General features: G+C 40.1%; 1 protein-coding gene across 2 annotated transcripts in view; it reads left to right on the plus strand.

Moving 5' to 3' along the window:
- The first annotated feature begins 967 nt into the window (after nt 1–967).
- adcy8 (adenylate cyclase 8 (brain)) overlaps nt 968–19374 on the plus strand; it is a 128329-nt gene continuing 109922 nt past the window's right edge. Inside the window, exon 1 of one of the 2 annotated variants that reach the window (XM_051953771.1) lies at nt 968–2849. In XM_051953771.1, coding sequence (XP_051809731.1) covers nt 1947–2849 — 903 coding nt within the window. In that variant the 5' untranslated portion in view covers nt 968–1946. The remainder of the gene's footprint in view (nt 2850–19374) is intronic. The other variant, XM_051953772.1, reaches the window with a different exon arrangement.

Consider the following 19374-nt stretch of genomic DNA (forward strand, 5'->3'; position numbering starts at 1 on the left):
ATTACTATTATTATTATTATATTTATTGGTTCCTTCTCATCCAGATAACTAGAAGGAATTTAAAATTTAAAATGCCAACCATAGAAGATTAAACAAACAACAACTGAAGAGTTTATTTGCAAAAACAGATAACTCCATTTTGATAAATTTTCAGAATTTATTTTTATTGTTTACTTGAGACATCAATCAAACTGAAGTTGAGTGGGTTTGACTCAGTAGAAAAATGCATGACAAAATAGAGAAAAATAAATAATTATTGTTACTATTATTATTAGCCTATCTCAATTAAACAATAATAATAATAATGAATAAAAATAAAAATAATAATGTGTTATATGTTTTTATCATATTTTGACTGTGAATTCTGCCAACTTCAGCTGTCTGTATTTTACAGTAAATTAACCAGAATTTTAAAATTTTTTATTTTATTTTTTATCTTTTTTTAACAGTAGTTGTACAGAGCCAGTATTAGAGTATCTCATGCATTTAAAAAAAAAAAACTCTGAATACAATTTTTAGAAGAATCTTTGCAACATCAGTTTTTCTCCTTTTAATCTAGTCCTCTACAATGTTGTTTTTTTCCACACAGGAGGGATCCAATCCGATCTGTACATTTTCTGCATGAAGAATCTGCAGAACATTAACAGAACTTCTGCATATTTCTTGCTTATTTTTGGTAAGTTTTAGTGATGTTCCTACATTTTTTCACCTTCATGTTTGCTGCTGCAAATATTATCTTCATCTGATCTCATGTTCTGATAAATTCCCCTCAGAGGAGGAAAAAAAACAGAAAAAAGAAAAAGTGGATCTGCATTTTGATCCAGAAGTCAGTGGATTAAACAGAAAAAAGAGGAAATATGAAGAAGAGCTGGATGTCACACAGACATTAAACACACACACATTAAACCCCCCCCCCCACACACACACACACACACACATTAAACACACACACATTCGGAGGTGACGTGACGTCAAACCGGAGCGCAGCTGACTCGTCCTCGCGCTGCTTCTTGCTGACCAGACTCGCGCTCCCTGCAAACCGACTCCACGCGGCCGCCGCTGCTCGTTCAGACACCGGAGAGGAAGAGGAGGAGGAGACGAAGAGGAAGAACAGGGAGGTCTCCCGCGGAGCGACGGCTCACCGGAGGAGGAGGAGGAGGAGGAGGGGAGGAGGAGGAAGGAGGCTCCGTTATTTACCGGACACTCTCCGCGGAGACGGAGCACCGGGCACCGGGGAGCTCCCGCCCTCATCCAGTTGTTGCATCCAGAGCTCCGGTGCTGATGGAGCGCGAGGAGGGCTGAGCAGCTTCACGCGCACCAACAAGTTGAACATTTTCAGTTTCTGCGCCTCGAGACCGATTTTTTTTTATTTATTTATTTGTTTCTGTCTGAAGAACGGATTTAACCAAACGGATTATTTTTGTTTTTTGGAGCTTCTTGTTAACGGAAGGATTGACGGGAATTTTCTTCTCTTTTTTTGGAAACCGTGTCCGACTAACGGATCCGTGCCAGCGACGCACGAGCCGTGCTCCGCGGTTCCGGTGAAGATCCCGTCCCGACACCGTCTCCTCCTTGTTTTTCACGGCGGCACCCCGATGCCGCGGTCGGCCGGTCGGCGCACGGTGGCTCGAGCTGCCGCCGGTGGTGGCGATGACGACGGCAGGCTGCGCCGTTAATCCCGGGGATGCGTTTCCTCTCCGCTAGGATTTACGCGCTGCTTCTTCTCTGGAATCGTTCGCGTGACAATGACCTCCAGCCGCGCTCTCCCCCGTGCCGTGCCCGCCGCAACCCGACACAGAGGCACGCGCCCCCGGTTCGATGCGCACGAGAGGACGTCGTCTCCCCAAAACCGCTGAGCTAACGGACGCGGAGCGGAAACACACAGCGGAGCCGAGCGACCGGAGCAGCACACCACCGAACCCGGACAGCGGCGACCGGCGGCGGCAATGGAGCTGTCGGAGGTCCGGTGCTCCAGCGCCAGCGAGGAGCTCTACACCATCCGGACACCGAGCAGCAACAACAGCAACAGCAGCGGCAGCGGCAGCGCGCGACCCAAACGGCTGCTGTGGCAGAACGCGGTGCGGCACATCACCGAGCAGCGCTTCATCCACGAGCAGGGCGGCGACGGAGGGGTGAAGGGCGTCGGGCCGGACGAGCCCTACGACCCGAGCCAGGCCGGGAGGAAGCAGTCTGCGGGCCGGACGTCGGTGGGGGACCGGCACAACAACGGCGGGACCAAAGTGTTCCCGGAGCGCGCCAGCAGCGACCTGGGCTTCCTGCAGATCGACTGCGCTCCCAGCAACTCGGACTTCTTCCTGAACTGGGGCTACACGTACCGGGGCGTCATCTTCCCCACGCTGCGCAACGCCTTCAAGTCCCGGGACCTGGAGCGGCTCTACCAGCGCTACTTCCTGGGCCAGAGGCGGAAGTCCGTGGTGGTGATGAACATCCTGGACGTGGTGACCAAGCTGACCCTGCTGGTGCTGCACCTCACGCTGGCCTCCACCCCCATGGACCCGATCAAAGGCACGCTGCTGGGCTTCTTCACGGGCATCGAGGTCGTCATTTGTGCCTTAGTGGTGGTGCGGAAGGACACCACGTCGCACAGCTACCTGCAGTACAGCGGCGTGGTCACCTGGGTGGCCATGGCCACGCAGATCCTGGCGGCCGGGCTGGGCTACGGGCTGCTGGGGGACGGTGTGGGGTACGTGCTCTTCACGCTGTTCGCCACCTACAGCATGCTGCCGCTGCCGCTCACCTGGGCCATCCTGGCGGGTCTGTTCACCTCCGGGCTGCACATCCTGGTCCAGATGCTCATCTCCCAACACGCGCAGCTCTCCACCAACCAGGTGAGAGTCCACCTGCTGCTCCCTGCTCAGCTTCCACACTGTTTACTGTCTGCTGCAGTGTTGTGTTTGTGTGCAACTGGGACCAGTCCTCCCAGTGTTCCCAGTCAGAGAGGAACAGGTGTGGATCTGTTGATCTGTCTGAGCTCCGTTTGTTTCTTTCTACTGCACGTTTTAATCATGAAATGCGTCAATTTGTTTGTGATCTGACTGCTGAGTGCTGAGCTTTCAGCACCAGGAGCTGTCACATACACATTAACACACACACACACACACACACACACACACACAACACACACACACACACACAACCACAGAGGAGGTCCTGAAACGCTGCAGGTTTCAGCGCCCCCCTCTGGTCCACTTTATAATCCTAAATCAGCCTCTTTCTTTCCTCATATCTGTGGATTAGTTGCAGATTTTCAGACATCATGTTTTAAATCTCATCCTTTTTAATCCCATCTTTAATATGAGGCTGTTTTCAGACAGATCTCACTTTAAACCAGGGGTGTCCAACATGCGGCTCGTGGGCCAAAAGTGGTCCTCCAGAGGGTCCAATCCGGCCCTCAAAGAGTAAAAAATCGAGAGAAGACATTAACTGCAGATTGTAAATTAGTAAAACTATAAATTTAAAATAATTTCTAGACCATGACAAGTGTTTTTGATCATAAAATAAAATACTAGATTGTTCTTTTCTCGATTTGTGTCTCATTTTTTTGTAATATTTGTCTCATTTTTGTTGTTTATTATCTGACTTTTATCATTTTTGTCATTTTTGTTGTTTGTTTCTCGCTTTTGTCATTTTTGTCTCGTTTGTGTCATTTTTGTCTTGTTTTTGTCATTTATCCATTTCTTGTCGCCCTGTAAGTTTTTGGTCTGTTTTTTTTTTGTCTTTTTGTTTTGTTTCAAGTCGTTTGTCTCATTTTTTGTCATTTTGCATCTAATTTGATCATTTTTTTTATTACCTTTTTTGTGTCTGACTTTTGTCATTTTGATCACACAGTAAACCCTCTCTGGTTCAGTTCCAGGTGACTAAATATTGTGTTCCTTTGTCAACACTCTGTGATTTGGAAGTTGTAATGTGGAAATGATAAACTGAGGCTGAATGTTGCTGAAATTGACTTTATTTTTCTTAAGAAATGTCAGGTTGTTTATGATGTTTTGGTAAAAAAAAAAAGGTCACTGGAGATCAGACTGGGCTGAATGTGGAACTTGGATGAAGATGGCTTTGACACCCCTGCTTTAAATGGTCCTACAGGCTGGAATCCTTAGGTTCTTGATGATTTTAATGAGCTGATCTAAAATGTGCATTTTTCTCAAACCCCTGAGCTGAAAAATGTCCTGTTTTATCCACAACCCAAACATGTTCCTGTAAAAATCACAATGTTCACATTTAAGAAGCTGCATTTGGAGAGAGCTTTCAGATTCCTCCATTAGTAGATCAGCAAAAGGTGTGGATTAATGCAGTGGTTGAAATTAAAGCGAGCAAAATCCTTAAAACACCTCAGAACACCGACAGAGAGAGTTTTTAAATCGATAAATGTGAGTTGGAGTCGTCTGCTGTGGATGTAGACGACTTGTTGGAGGGAGAATCTGAAGCTGCTCAGCTTTTCTGTGGATTCGATGGTGAGAGTTTGCAGCTGGAATTCATTAGCGGTTTGGTGTCGTTGTCCTCGTATTCTACAACTGAACTGCTTCTTCTTGTCCTTTGTGTCTTTTGTGGATCTTTGTGGCTCAGAAAAGGTCAGTTTGTGGCTGGACATTACAGCTGGATGAGTCGTTTTTGTAGAAATATATGAAAAAGAAAGTCATTGCTTGATTCATGTAGGTGGAGTGGGAACTTTTAGGGCCAGTTTAAGCGATGAAAACGATGTGCTGAAATGATCCCACTGCAAATCCACAAAGACGTATTTTTGATTCAACCGTGTGTAAAAAGTCCTCCTGTTTGCTTTTTATTCACTTCAAGCCGACGAGCCAATTATCGCCTGTTTCATTTCTACACATCAGTTTCATGCTTTGGTCCTTTGATGGGTTTGCTGGTTTTAACACGTCAGCAGCAGCGTTTTCTCGCTTCGTTCAGCCGAGGAGCAGATCAAGGACGAACGGCAGCAGATGTTTTGTGTGAAACTCTTCACCTGAAGTGGATTATTCACTTTTAACTCCACTGGTTTGTCTTCCTGAAGGTGAGAGTCGAATGATCTCGAGTCTCATTTCTGAGTTGAACTCTTGACCTCGGCAGTCTGACTGAATGAAAGATTTATTTCCCCCGCTGGCCATTTGCAGATTTCCCTGAGTGATTTTGAGTTATAGATCACAAATCTGAGACAAAACAAACATGAAATGAGCAACAAGTAAATACATGCTGTGAAAAAGTATTTACCCCTCTTCTCAAATTCTTCTATTTTTTTGCGTATTTGCCTGAATTTAATGTTTAAGATCATCAAGCAAATGTAAATATCAGACGAAGGTAACTAAAGTAAACACAAAATGCATTTTTTTGCAGTTTATTTATTCATGGCTCCCTGGCCTTGTGTGAACAAGTAATTGCCCCCTAAACCTTATAAGTGGTTTGGCCACTCAACAGTGAATCTTTCACGTCTCTGTGGAGACATTTTGTCCACTCTTCTTTACAGAATTGTCTTAATTCAGCAACACTGGGGGGTTTCCAGCATGAATGGCCATTGTAAGGTCATGCCAGCATTTCAGTCAGATTCTAGTCCAGACTTTGACTACTCTACTCTTTGGGTTGCTGGTTGACCTTGGGTTGCTGGTTGACCTTGGGTTGTTGGGCGCCCTTGAGTTGCTGGGGGCCCTTGGGTTGTTGGGGGACCTTGGGTCGCTGGGGGACCTTGGGTTGCTGGGAGACCTTGGGTTGCTGGGGGATCTTGGGTTGCTGGGAGACCTTGGGTTGCTGGGAGACCTTGGGTTGCTGGGGACCTTGGGTTGTTGGGGACATTGGGTTGTTAGGGGCAATGGGTTGTTGGATGTAACAAGGCACATACCTTCCAATAAGTCTAACTTTCATGTCGTCAGTCCATAGAATATTCTTCCAAAAGTCTTGGAGATCTTTCAGATGTTTACTTGCAAAAGTAAGACGAGCTTTTATGTTCTTTCTGGTCAGTAGTGGCTTTGGTCTTAGAACCCTGGATGACATTTTTGCCCAGTCTCTGCCTTATTGTTGAGTCATGAACACTGACCCTAAGCGGCCAGGGAGGCCTGCAGGTCTTTAGATGTTGTCCTGGGTTCCTTTGTGACCTTCTGGATGAGTCGTTTCTGTGCTCTAGAGGTAATGTTGGTAAGGAACGTTCTCCACTGTTCCATGTGTGGATAAGGGCTCTCACTGTGGTTCTCTGGAGTCCTAAAGCTTTAGAAAAGGCTTTGGAAACCTTTCCAGATTGATAGATGACATCTGTTCTTGGATTTCTTTGGATCATTTTGTTGCAGCTCTTTGAGATCGTCTGGTTGACCTCATTTAGTCAGACAGGTTCTATTTCAGTGATTTGTTCATTGAGCAGGTCTGGGGGTCATCAGGTTTGGGTGTGGTCAGTGAAATTGAACTCGCTTTCAAGAAAATATGATTAGGCACAGTTAATTCATGACTTAACAAAGGGGGCAATTACTTTTTCACACAGGGCCAGGTAGATTTTAATAGCTTTGTTCCCTTAAAACATTAAATCAATCAGCATTTAAAAACTGCATTTTTGTGTTTACTTTGGTCATCTTTGTCTAATATTCATGTTTCTTTGATGGTCTTAATCATTTAAGTTGGGTAAATATTAAAAAAAAGAATTCGAGAAGGGGGCAAATACTTTCTCATGACACTGTAGATCTAGAACTGATTTCAAAGGATGATTCTGGTTTGTTAAGTTTCTTTTTGCACTCGAATGAGATTGTTGAAGCATGAAGCTGCACAGAATGGCGTTTATTTGGGTTAAAGGTGTAAATACCCTGCAGAGTGGTAAAAAATAAACTCTAAATGACTCACTTTAAGCGCTTGTTTTTAGTTTGACTAAAGGGAAATGCATAAATTAGCACCATTAGCTATTCAGAGATACTTCGTTGTTCTGTATTAACATGATTCTTCTACATGTTTTATTTGTAGATTCTCATAAATCCAAAGACTTTCAGTACTGAGCGGCTTCTTCAGTTGAAGGAGCCTCTTTAAGCATCTTTAAGAACCAAAAACACAAGTCCAGCTGCCTTTTTACTGGATTTTTCAGAACATTCTCTGTCAAAAACAGCCAAAAATCTGTCAGTTCTGATGTTACAGATGCAACAGGTCTGTTTGGTCTTAGAGTGTTTATAGATTCAAGGGATGAAGTGACATCATCGTGTTTAAAACAAGTCATAAGGTGCTCAGTTTGGTGCATAAATTCGATTATTGCACCTAAAAAAAGGAGCATTTTTCCAGTTATCAGAACTATCGTTTATTTAATTCGATTCCCAGTTAAAAAGTGAATTAAACACAGGCATCAGAATGTTAACAAACTGACTTTTATGACTTTTGTTTTGAGTTTTTATGACGAATCTTCAGGAAAAGTCTGTCTGATAGAACGTAACTACTCTGATTTAAGGGTTCTAGGAGTCTTTTTGATATTTTATTTCAAAGACAGACTTCATTTAGATGCAGGCTTCACATAAACACATGCAGAGAGAAACACTAAAAATGATGATTTGGTTGCAATAACTGATTAGTTTGACTGTTTATATCAGCAGCAAGCCCTGTTTTATACGTCTTTACCGAGCTTCCGAACAGCCTGTTGTCAGTTATTTTTTCATTTCCTAGGCAGATGCACTCCTCCACAAAACCTCCAAATTCTTTTTCCAAACAAGTCATCTGCTGAAAATAGAAATGAGTTCTTCTTTTCTAGCTTTAAACAAAACCTCCCTAAGACTAATGAGCATATTAGCAGACTTTAAATTGTATTTTTATGAATTTTGACACTAAGTTTTTCATTTCTACTGCAGATGTTTATCAGTTCCTCATCTCAGTTATCATTTATCACTAATAATCAGTGTCAGTGGACCTTTCATTTTCATTTTTGTTCATTTTAATCTGCAATTTCATATCTGGGCTGTCGATTTCTGGCATATTGGTTACATTAAAAATGCAGATTTGATGTTTTTCTTTGTTTTATATCATCATGAGCTGAACATTTTTGGACTCTTTCGTCAGACTAAGCAAGACATTTAAAAAATGTGGTGCTTTATATTCACATTTTTCACAGTTTATTGACATTTTATGGACAGAATGAGTCTGATTTGAGGAAAAAACATGCATCCACTGCACGATCTGAGGACATAACCCTCAGGTTTTCAGATTAGTCGTGAGAAGCTACTCTTCTCTTTGTCCTGTCTTGTTCGTGCATTCAGAGTATTTAGAGATTTTATTCCTGTCATCTCGGGTGAATCAGTCACGCAGAGTTTTTGAGTCATGGCTTATTTAAAAACACGTTAGTCGAGTCACGCAGATATTCAGGAAACTCCAGAAACTGTAGAACGCACTGAGCATGCCCAGTGCTGCCGGTGTCGGACCCAGTCCCATCATGCTTCACTCTTGAGGTCTGAGCCGCTGACCCAGTGTGGCCGGACAGATGTGTGCAGATGTGTGGCCTCTGTTGTCGTAGCTCAGAGGGATTTTAGCAGTCTGTGGTTCAACCGTGGTGCTTTTTCCTCTGAAAAGTCCCATATTTTAGAGCTTTAAGGAGGTTAGCCGGATCTAAGACCTGACTTATCAATACAAGACCGTAGGACTAGGGTGTCGAACATACGGCCCATATGGAAGACTTTGCAAAATGTAAACATTAGAGATGACATTATTTGCAAAAATTAACATTACAATCCCCAAAACTGCAGAATTTTAACTACAGTTACTGTTGTTTGTCAATAAATCAGTTAATTAACTTTTGTCAGAAACTAACTCAGCAAGGAAACTGATATTTGATGGATTGTTTTGAGTCTTTTCTTGGCAAAAATGTCCAAAATGGGAATATTTTTCAGTTTCTCCATGTTTTTTTTAGCTTTGCTAGTTGAATCGTGTTTCGTTTTGTATTTAAGCAGCATTTTCTCAGATTTTAAGAAGTAAACAACCAACCACTTAACCCAGAAAAGAATCAACAGATCCATCAGTGGTGTAAATGTGTGTTTTAATGGGAAACTGGGAACCATTAATCAGATGTTTGATCAAACAGATGATTTACATTTTCATGAATTAGCTCTCAAGACCTGAGAGTGGTTTTTTTTGCAAACAAATTATTCTGTCAAAGGACACATTAGTGGTTTAAACTTCTTTAAACTGTGTTTTTATTTACAAGGTTTTATTTGTTGATGTTCTCAGATCTCTGTCTTTATGTAGCGATAATTTAAATCATATATTTACAGCCATTGGAGGGTTTCTGAAGTCTATTAATTAGCTGCCATTAGCACTCGGACAGGAAATTGATATTTGGTGATTTATTTTGTCTTTTTTATTGGCAAAAATGTCCAAAATGGGAATATTTTCAAATTTTTCCATGTTCTTTTAGCTTTGTTCGTTGAATAGTGTTTGGTTTCAGACTTCTGGTTGAACAAAAATTGGAATTTAGGCACCATATTCTCCGATATATTCGGAAAAGAACCAACCAAGACAATAATAAGCAGATCAATCAGTGGTGTAAATGTGTGTTTTAATGGGAAACTCTCACAGATCTACATATTTATGTGGTCGTATATTTCCGTCATTGGAGTGTTTCAAAAGTCTAATAATTAGCTTCCACTGGCGCTGTGATAAGTTCAAGCTCGTGTCGTTGTATTAGTATTAACTCGGTGGAAAGTCCGCAGGCGGGAGGATTGTTTTTTTTGCGTCGTCGACCTGAAAACTCTCAGAGATCTGCTGCTGTACACGTCGAGTCTTAACTCGACGACACGGCGGCGGGACGGACGAGGATTAGGGCGGCTCATGCTGCACTCCTGGGGTTAGAACGAGTCGACTCGCTGCGAAATTAAACATCCTGAAGTCAAACGGCGCTAATCTGCTCTTAATAACGGCGTTAGCTTTAGGATGTGGAGAACTTCTATATATTTAAACTCACCGACTGCAGGAGAGGAGAGAGCTTTGTTGGAAAAAGCCGCTCAGAATTTGGCGAATTTCTGGGAAACTGCAAACGAGGACTGAAATGTTTTGGGTTGTAGATTCTGGGTTGAGATTGTTTGTAGGAATTTAGTGGAAAACCAGCAGAAATAGTAAATACTAAGGCTATCCAAAGTCAGACTGACAGCTGAATAGGTCTGTGGTGACAAAAACAATCTTAAGGTTGTTTTTACTTTTACTTGTTTTTACTTTGCAAAATAACAGAGTAAATCAGCAGTATTATTTTTTCTTTTTCTTTTTTAACACAATAACCAAATTACCTACCTAAAATCTGTCCTAATAAATAGCTTTTTAGCACATTTAGTGCAACATTACAGCAGAAAAACTAGAAAAAAGAACTCTCAAAATTGGACTTTACGTTGAGATTCCAAAGGTGTTTTTGCTCAGTACACCAAGTTTTCTGTTTGGTTTTTATTTCAGCACAAGAACCAAGTTAAAAACGTATCTTTGTAAATGATTCTGACCACATTTAGTGCAGCATTATAGCGGTAAAAGTAGAAAAACACTTAAAATTCTACTTTAAAGTCGTGTCATAAAATAATATTTGCAGTCGCAACCAAAAAATGGTGTTTTCATGTGGTGCAGCATTGAATTCTTTGCTTCTTTTAACCCAAAAACCAATCAAAAATGACTTTTATAACACTGAGAGTTGCATTGTCGCAGTAAAAATAAAAAAAAAATCCACTTTACATCAAGATTCCAATATTTATATATTTTACTCAGTACACCATTTTTCACAATCACAACCCAATAAAAATGGTATTTTCATGTGGTGCATCATTTTTCTTTGTTTTTTAATATATCTCCCGATAAAATGGCTTTTTATCACATTTAAGCAGCATTATAGCAGTAAAGGCAGACAAAACATGCAAAGTCGTACTTCAAACTCGAGTCTTAGATTAACACTTAGTTAAAACCAATAAAATGGTTTATTCATGGGAGTTTTCTGCTTTTTAACCCCAATAACCGAGTTAACAAACTAAAATCTGCCTAATAAATCACTTTATAACATTAGAGGTGCACTGGCTGCTGTAAAGCTCAAGTGTTTGATTTAAATTGTGTGCAACCAGGTTGAATTATGGCGCTTTTGGCTTTCCATACACGGCTCCAGATGATGTTTTAAACCTATATTTCCCACTCTTTAGGTCTCCTTTTGTCAGTTTCTTTCAGCTCAGTTATTTCCACGTCTCTAAATACTCACATATCAAGGATTACGGTGGCTTTTTGACTTCTTTTAGTGTCAAATATCTCCACATTTTCTGATGCTTTAACAGAAAATATTGTTCTCCTTTCAGGCTCTTGTGTTTTTGCTCGATAAAGCTGACATATCAGTTAAAAGTGCCTTAATTGGGACTTTCCTACTCAGAATTGTCCACCCTGCTGTCCTCGGTTTAACCCCAAAGCCGCCATCTTCCATCATTTCCTCGCCTCCCTCCAGCCTCATTCTTCCCGTCAAACCCAGAATAGCCTCCATCGATCCTCCTCTGTGGCTTTAAAGCCCCGTTGGCCCTCATCCTTTGTGTCGTCCGCCGTCATCGACTGCTTTCAACCCTTCACCCAATCCTCTTTCTTCTGTTTTATCTTCAGGTTCTCTCCCTGAGTCGCTGCTAAAATGAACATTAAATGAACAGATCAGGTCCTTCTGGAGGAGTCTGAATGATAATGTGTGTGTTTTTTATTTATTCTGGTTTACCCGTGTGTTCGGCTGATTAGCGGCTTCCTGCTTCCTCCTTCAAGGTCAAACTCGGCTTACCTGGAGCGCCGGCTGCAGCGGAGAGATAAAACAGCCGAGCGTGGATTTCACCACGTTCGTTTCCAATCTCCTTCAGTGACGGAGGGTTTAGCATCCGAAAGGCTTCCTGCTCGTCCTTTTCAAACTCGCTCTGCCTCTCATTTACATTTTAGATTTGGGCTGTTTTATGTAAGAAACAGCCTTTTTATTTTTAAAGCTCCACTAACTCATCTTGACCTCAATTTGTTGAATTTAAACAAAAATAAGACAAAACTGTGATTTATCTGCTACAAAAATGCACATTAGAGTCTTACACGGTTCTTAGAGGACAAATGTGTGAAAGATTAGAGATAAATAAATGAAATAGTTGCGTTTATCTTGTTAGCTCTTCGTTACCGGGCAGATATCCATCCATACAGACAGATTTGAAGACATTTTGGACAAATTAGAGGAATTTTTTGAGTTATTTTCATCCGTTTTCCAATACTTTGGACAATCTGTAAGTTTATTGTGACAATTTTTCTGCAATTTTGGACAACTTTCATGTCTTTTTAGTACTTTTTTTAAGTATAGAAAACACTTTTCTGTTGCTAATTTATGCTGAATGTTTCTAATTGCAGTGCACAGAGAAGCTTCTAGTCTCCACCTAAAATTGACCTGAAAATGGGTTAAATAATGAGTTCTAATTTTACATTTGGCCTCAGCTGAAACCGGGTTATTTTACCTAGACGTGCATCGGTGTAACAGGTATAAATGTTGGTGCTTTTGTGACTAAAATGGTTGGATGTTCTTCTAGTTTGATGAGATAAACATTATTTTAAGTGGAAACAAACAAACGGAACTGTGATTTATCTGTTCCAAAAATGCACATTAGAGTCTTACGTGGTTCTCAGAGGAGGATGTGGTGAAATATTAAAGATAAATAAATGAAATAGTTGCATTTATTCTGTTATATCCTTGTTACTGGCCAGATATCATCCATCCAGACATAGTTGAAGATATTTTGGCCAAATCTGAGGACTTTTGACCACTTTTGGAGTCATTTCCATCCATTTTCAATACTTTGAACAATCTGTAAGTCATCTGGGACAATGTTTCTGTAATTTTGAACAACTTCATGTCATTTTAGCATTTGAGTTCAGTTTAAAGCTGCAACCTGTGTTTTCTGAAGCTAATTCGTGCTAAATGCTTCTCGTTGCTGTGCACAGAGAAGCTTCCAGTCTCCACCAAAAATGAACCTGAAAATGGTTTAAATAATGAGTTGTAATGTTAGATTTAGCTCAGCTGAAATCAGGTTATTTTATCTAGACGTGCATCGGTGTAACAGGTGTAAATGTTGGTGTAAATGTTGTTTATGTGACTAAAATAGTTGCAATCTGTGGCCATGTTTGAGGATTTCTCGTCTTTGTTGACCTGAAAGTCCGTGTCTCCAGATGTTATTCTAGTTTGATGAGACAAACGTTGTCTTATTAGGAAAAAACAAGACAAAACTGTGATTTGTCTGCAGCAGAAATACACATTAGAGTCGTCTCTGGATGCTGGTTCTCAGAGGACAATGACCGTCTTTGCTGGAGCTCCTTGTTGGAGCAGGATTGGCATGTGATCGGCGGCCATTGTTGATCCTGACACACTTTGTGTTTTCTTTCGTGTCCGTGACCTTTCCGTCGTCATCCAGCCGGGCTTGGCTTGGCTGCGTCTCCGGACCGACTCAGCTGGATGAAGACGGTTTCTGGGGAGGAATCGGTGACTCCCCCCTCCTCGTTACCAGACGCTGCACTCAACCGCTCTCAATATTTAATGAAGGATGGGCAACTGCAGCTTTTCCAGCTTTTAACGGGAGAGTTTTCCAGTGACATTTCTGTGCGATGACCTCTGGAAAATCACCGCAGACGAGAAAAGCTTGGTTCTTGCCCTGGTGTCGTGAATGAACACAGATTTCTTCACCGCAGGAATCAGAAAGGTGTCATATTTGATAGTTAGTTGCTAAATATTTACTTCAGACATTGAATATTTACTGAAAATTAAAGCTCCGGGCTCCTGATCGATGAGCCTTTAAGAAAGAACCAAATAAAACTCATGAAAAACTTTCAAATAGTGCACAGGAGATTTCACTTTTCACCCATATCACAGAAAGAATTTAGTTTTCTGAAGTTATTTCCTCGTATAGAAACCTGTTAAAGAACAGTGGAACACATTAACTTCCAAATATTGTAAAAACTGTCAAAACAACAGCTAAAATCTGTGAAATAATTAGATTTTAGCTGTTTCCAGAGCACATAAATCAGGTTTTGTGTGATCCTGGAGCTGAACTTTAGCCTTTTGTTGCTTCTTTTGTAGCTCGGTTCTTCTGAATCGTTTGGTCGACCTCCAAACATCCCTCCTCCTTTCTTCCTGCCAAACGCTGACTCGGCAGTCTCCATTCTGGACTTGTTCGTCTCCGTGAAGCTTCTCCTCTTGACAGAACCTAATTACTGCCTCTTGTCGCTCCGCTGGTACATTTAGAGGATGGTTGATGGATTTCTTGAACTTTTTTCGGAAGTAGTTCGTCAGCAGAACGTGCTTCTTTTCCTGCAGGTTTTTCAGTTTGAATCAGTTTCAAGTTTTAATTTCGTTGAAAATTAAAAGCATCAGAAGACCAGAAGAGCTTCACGATGACGTTAAACCTCACAAAGTCTCTGGTTTCAGCCAAACTAACCTGGATGTAAGAAATGCTGCAGTGACATCAGGCTGATGTGAGCAGAAAATACACCTTAATTAGTCAACCAATCAACAGTTTTCTCATTCCAGCCTCTCTAAAGTGAGGATTCTCTGTTTTCTATCTTAATAAACTGAAAGTTTTTGACTGATAGCTGGACAAAACAAAGAATTTACAGATGACATCCTGCTGATGCCAGGAAGATACACCTTAACTGACTATTTGGTCAATTAATATAAATAAAGCTCTGAAAAAATTACAAAAAAAAAAAATCTAATTAGACATTTTACAAGGAAAAGAAGAATCCATAAATATCTAATTTAAGGAAATGAAGTTGAATTATGAGAAATTGGGCAAATTTACACAAAGAACAATTATATTTACAGAATAAAGTCATAAAAATAATTAAAAAACCCACCACAAACTTATTGTAGAAAAATGTCCGATTAAAGTTTTAATGGTAAAATATTTACAGAGAAATTTGTAATTTTATGAGAATTTTAAAGAACTTTTTGCAGATCATTATGGATCTAAAATCAGTTCTTATTTGCATCTTGCAGGCTTTAATCGGTGTCATGTGAACTTGTTGGACTTCAGATGTTCCTTCAACATGCAAAATAGTTTTAAAAACTAATTAAAGCTGCAAGCAGCGTTGGTTGGTCCTCGCATCCTTGCTGGTCAGCGACTCCAAGCATGTCCACCAGGTGGCGCTGCGACTGAGAGTGTATTTTGGCAAATTTATGGATGTGATGAGGGCTGGACTCTGATCACACATATGAAGTCTGAGGCAGATTGGAGCATGTACAGGGGATTTAGACAGCACTTCCTGTTTTATGGCGAAATGTCAAATTTCTGCTGGCTGCCATTTCCATTTCCATTTTTTGCGGAGCATTTTATAAATTTTGATCGCTCATGTCTGACGTACATCCTGGCCAAATTTGAGCTCTCTCATGGTTATTTTGTTTGAGATAGCTTTTGAAAATGTCAAAAAATGACCCAAAATCATCCAAAATATGACACATAATTCAAAATAGTTGCTTTAGGTATGGCTGTCAATTACATTTCTGTGCGTCTTGACAAGTTACATACGTGTACCAAATTTCATAGCTGTAGGTCACATGTCGTGGTTGTAATAAATGTTTGAAATTTCCAGGGGGCGCTATTGAGTCATTCCCATAAAATCTAAAAATTTTTCGATGTGTGTGCAAATTTTCATGTGTTTTTGGATATTTTTAGGGCCTCAAAAACGCGTTTCTTTTGTCAGATGAAGAAATATAATAAAAAACCCAAAGGTTTCCAGAGAGTCGTCACACCGCTGGTGCTCAGACCGAAAACATCGCAGCTTTATCTGGTTTTCAACGTTCTTTGATGAGGAAGTGACTCAGCTAAACTGTTCATCAAAAATTCTCCTTTGTTCTGAGAGGATATTTAAAAAGCTTCTGCTCAGCAAAATGGAGGAGTTTTGGTGCAGAGAATCGATTTTAAAGGATCAGAAAACAGAAGCGAGAGGCTCCTGATGTCTAATTAACAGAATCTCACGCTGAATTAGGAAACAAGGACATGTGATCGTTGAAACCAGCAGATTTAACTCTCTGCTGCTGCTTTTTCCTCCCTGCATTAATTAAACATCTCTTGCTGGTCACGAGGTTAAAGGACGAAGAGAATCGATGGTTTCCTCTGATCTGAGCGGTTTGACCCGGTCGAAGGAGCAACAAGCTGCCGATGGAACAGGAAGTCATCCGTCTGAAAACCTAAGAACAGCTGAGATCTGATCTGAATGGATAAACTCAAGCATCTACCGCCATTTTCTGCATAATTAGAGATAAATTCCACATTGTAGTTGTAGAAAAAAACTCAAAAATAATGAAAGTAAACTGTATGAAGTTTCATCTGGTGAGAAAGACTGCAAACTTGTATCTGATCAGGAAAGAAGACACGTTTTCTACGTCCTGGAGGCCGATGACGACACTTTGAACTAGCAGCTGTCGATCATCGTTAAACAGCTGCTGCTTTTCATTTAGGACACTCAAAGGCTTCTTCTGTAGTTTGGTCATGAACACAAAACCTCTGAGGACCAGAAAATACTTCAAGGTCTTATTTAAAGTACCTCCAACCCTCTGGAGGTTGGTTTATGAGCGTCTCCTGCACATAATCTACATTATTTTATGGACAAAGCAGTGACTCTTTTTCCACACTACAGATGTTTAACTACTTAAAGTTTCCACTCATCTCAGAATTTTTAAAAAGTCCCCATTGGTCACAGCTCAGTCACTAATAACTTCATAGTTTCATCAAGGATTGCATAATTTTTTTGTTTTTTACAGAATCAGTTCAGTGCAAACTGTTGATTTTTGGCTTTTTTTTTAAATAAAATGAGACATTGGGATTTACCCAAATAAACAACACATAAGTAGTCAAGGAGCTGTTGGAAAGTTAGAAATATGTAAATTTGTACTTAATAATGGTTTATTTTAGCTAATTTCTAATGATGTAAGGTCTTTCCCAATCACCGGGGAACTTTGGAGTTCAGGAAGTGAAAACAGACTAACTTATATCCAACTAACTTATATCCATGTTTTTACTACTTTTCTTAATATAGTCCATCAAAAAAGCATAAAATTGACAAGAAACCAAACCTGATGATGTTTTTCAGTGGAGGATTTTTGGGTTTATTGGATGCATTGTTGCTCTTTTAGCTTCTAAAAGTGACAACACAACCGGCTTGTGTTGACTGTTGTTGATTCCAGATGAAGAATAAAGTCTATAAATAATGTTTTAGATCAGGGGTGTCCAACATGCGGTCTGTGGGCCAAAAGTGGTCCTCCAGAGGCTCCAATCTGGCCGTGAAAGAGTAAAAAGACATTAACTGGAGACTGTAAATTAGTAAAACGATAGATTTAAAATCATTTCTAGACCGTGACAAGTTGTTTGGATCAGAAAGTAAAATATTAGATTGTTCTTCTGTCACTTTGTTTCTCTTTTTGGTAATATTTTGTCAGTTTTTCTTGTTTTTTGTCTTTTTTTGTCTGATTTTTGTCGTTGTCTCATGTTTTGTCATTTTGTGTTTCTTTTTGTCTCATTTGGGTTTTCTGTCTTATTTTTGTCATTTTGTGTTTCTTTTTTTGTCTCGTTTGGGTTTTCTGTCTATTTTGTCATTTTGTGTTTCTTTTTGTCTCGTTTGGGTTTTCTGTCTATTTTGTCATTTTGTGTTTCTTTTTTGTCTCGTTTGGGTTTTCTGTCTTATTTTTGTCATTTTGTGTTTCGCTTTATTTGTTGTTCGTTGTCTTGTTTTGTGTCTTTTGTGTCTTTGTTGTGTTTTGTTGTTTTGTTCCTTGCTTTTGTCACTTTTTGTCCTCTGTCCATGGTTTTGTCGTTTTGTAGCTTCTTTGCCGAATTTTTTGTCTGTTTTTGCTTTGTTTCGTGTTGTCTCTTTATTTTTATCATTTTTTGTCTAGTTTTTGTAATATTTTGTCTTGTTTTTGTTGTTTTTGTCTGATGTTTGTCTCATGTTTTTGTCGTTTTGTGTTTCCTTTTGTGTCGCTTGTGTTTGTCTATTTTTTGTCATGTTCGTTCTCGCTTCTATCATTTTTTTTCTCGTTTTTGTCTCATCTATTATTTTGTCATTTTGTACCTTCTTTGTCTAATTTTTTCTCATTTATTATCGTTTTGTGCCTCGTTTTTGTAATATTTTGTCTTGTTTTTGTTGTTTTTTGTCTGAATTTTGTCGTTTTGATCACAAAATAAAACACTACATCATTCAGTTCCAGATGACTAAATGTTGTGTTCCTTTGTCGACACTCTGTGATCTGGAAGTTGTAATGTGGAAATGATAAACTGAGGCTGAATGTTGATGAAACTGAGCTTGTTTTTCCTCATAAATGTCAGGTTGTTTCTGATGTTTTGTAAAAAGATAATTCCTTAAATGTGAACATTTTTTCACTGAAACAAAAGAACCATTAGGAGTTGTGGTTATTTATATAATGCTGTGGTTTTACTGGTCACTGGAGATCAAACTGGGCGGAATGTGGAACCTGGACTAAGATGACTTTGACTCCTCTGCTTTAAAGCATCATTCTCTAGAAAAACATGAAACTTTAGTCTATGTTTGTAAAAGTGGGTCTGATGTGCTCGGGGAGCACATTGAGTGCGTTTTAAAGGGCGATTTTCGGCTTATTCTTCACATTGAGGGTGATTTTCAGTCGGGATTACCTCCCGGTGGTAATCTATTCATAGCACCGGGGTCAGCGTTTAACAAGATTACTGCTGGATTACTGTTATCTGGTGGAAATGTGGAAAAAACAGCAGGTATTCAGAAAAATGAATCAGCGGCGGCTGTATTTTTGTAAAACAGAGACATTACAGACGCCTCAGTGTCTGAGAAACAGGAGCATTCTCTGTTTGTTTTAAAAATCCTTGTGGTTTTTGCCTTACAGCTGCTGATAAACACATTAAAGTGGTTGTTTTTCGGTGGAAAGCCTCTCAGTCAGCCGTCAGGAGTTTGCTTTAATTGGCTCGGTGTCGTACGGTGGCCACCAGGGACAAACTTTACGGCAGACACAAGCTTTTAAATGTTTCCCAAAACAGCTTGTTGCCAGAGTGTCTGCGTCTCGTATCGATTTATCCGTCAGAGAGGCTTGTATTTTGGAATCTGAACCCTGAATCTGCCTCCTCCAGTGAAACCTTAAAGACTAAAAAAGATCAGAGAACACAAGCAGCAAACTTTGAGCTTCTGCTTCGATCTTATTCTTCATTTCTGATGATTTTTTGACAAAATAAATCAACATAATGGGATCAACAGAGCTTCACTGCAGAGGTCTGATTTTACTCTGCAGATTAAAACATTGGCACATTCTCATTTTTAAAATGTGTTTATCTCATTTTTATGTGTCACTGGATCTGGTCCTGGATGAGGACTGGTTCAGGTTTGATTTTGGTCCTGGTCATAGACCGTTTTAGGAATGTTTTAGAACTG

This window comes from Acanthochromis polyacanthus, chromosome 9 (assembly GCF_021347895.1).
Source record: "Acanthochromis polyacanthus isolate Apoly-LR-REF ecotype Palm Island chromosome 9, KAUST_Apoly_ChrSc, whole genome shotgun sequence".
Classification (NCBI taxonomy): domain Eukaryota; kingdom Metazoa; phylum Chordata; class Actinopteri; family Pomacentridae; genus Acanthochromis; species Acanthochromis polyacanthus.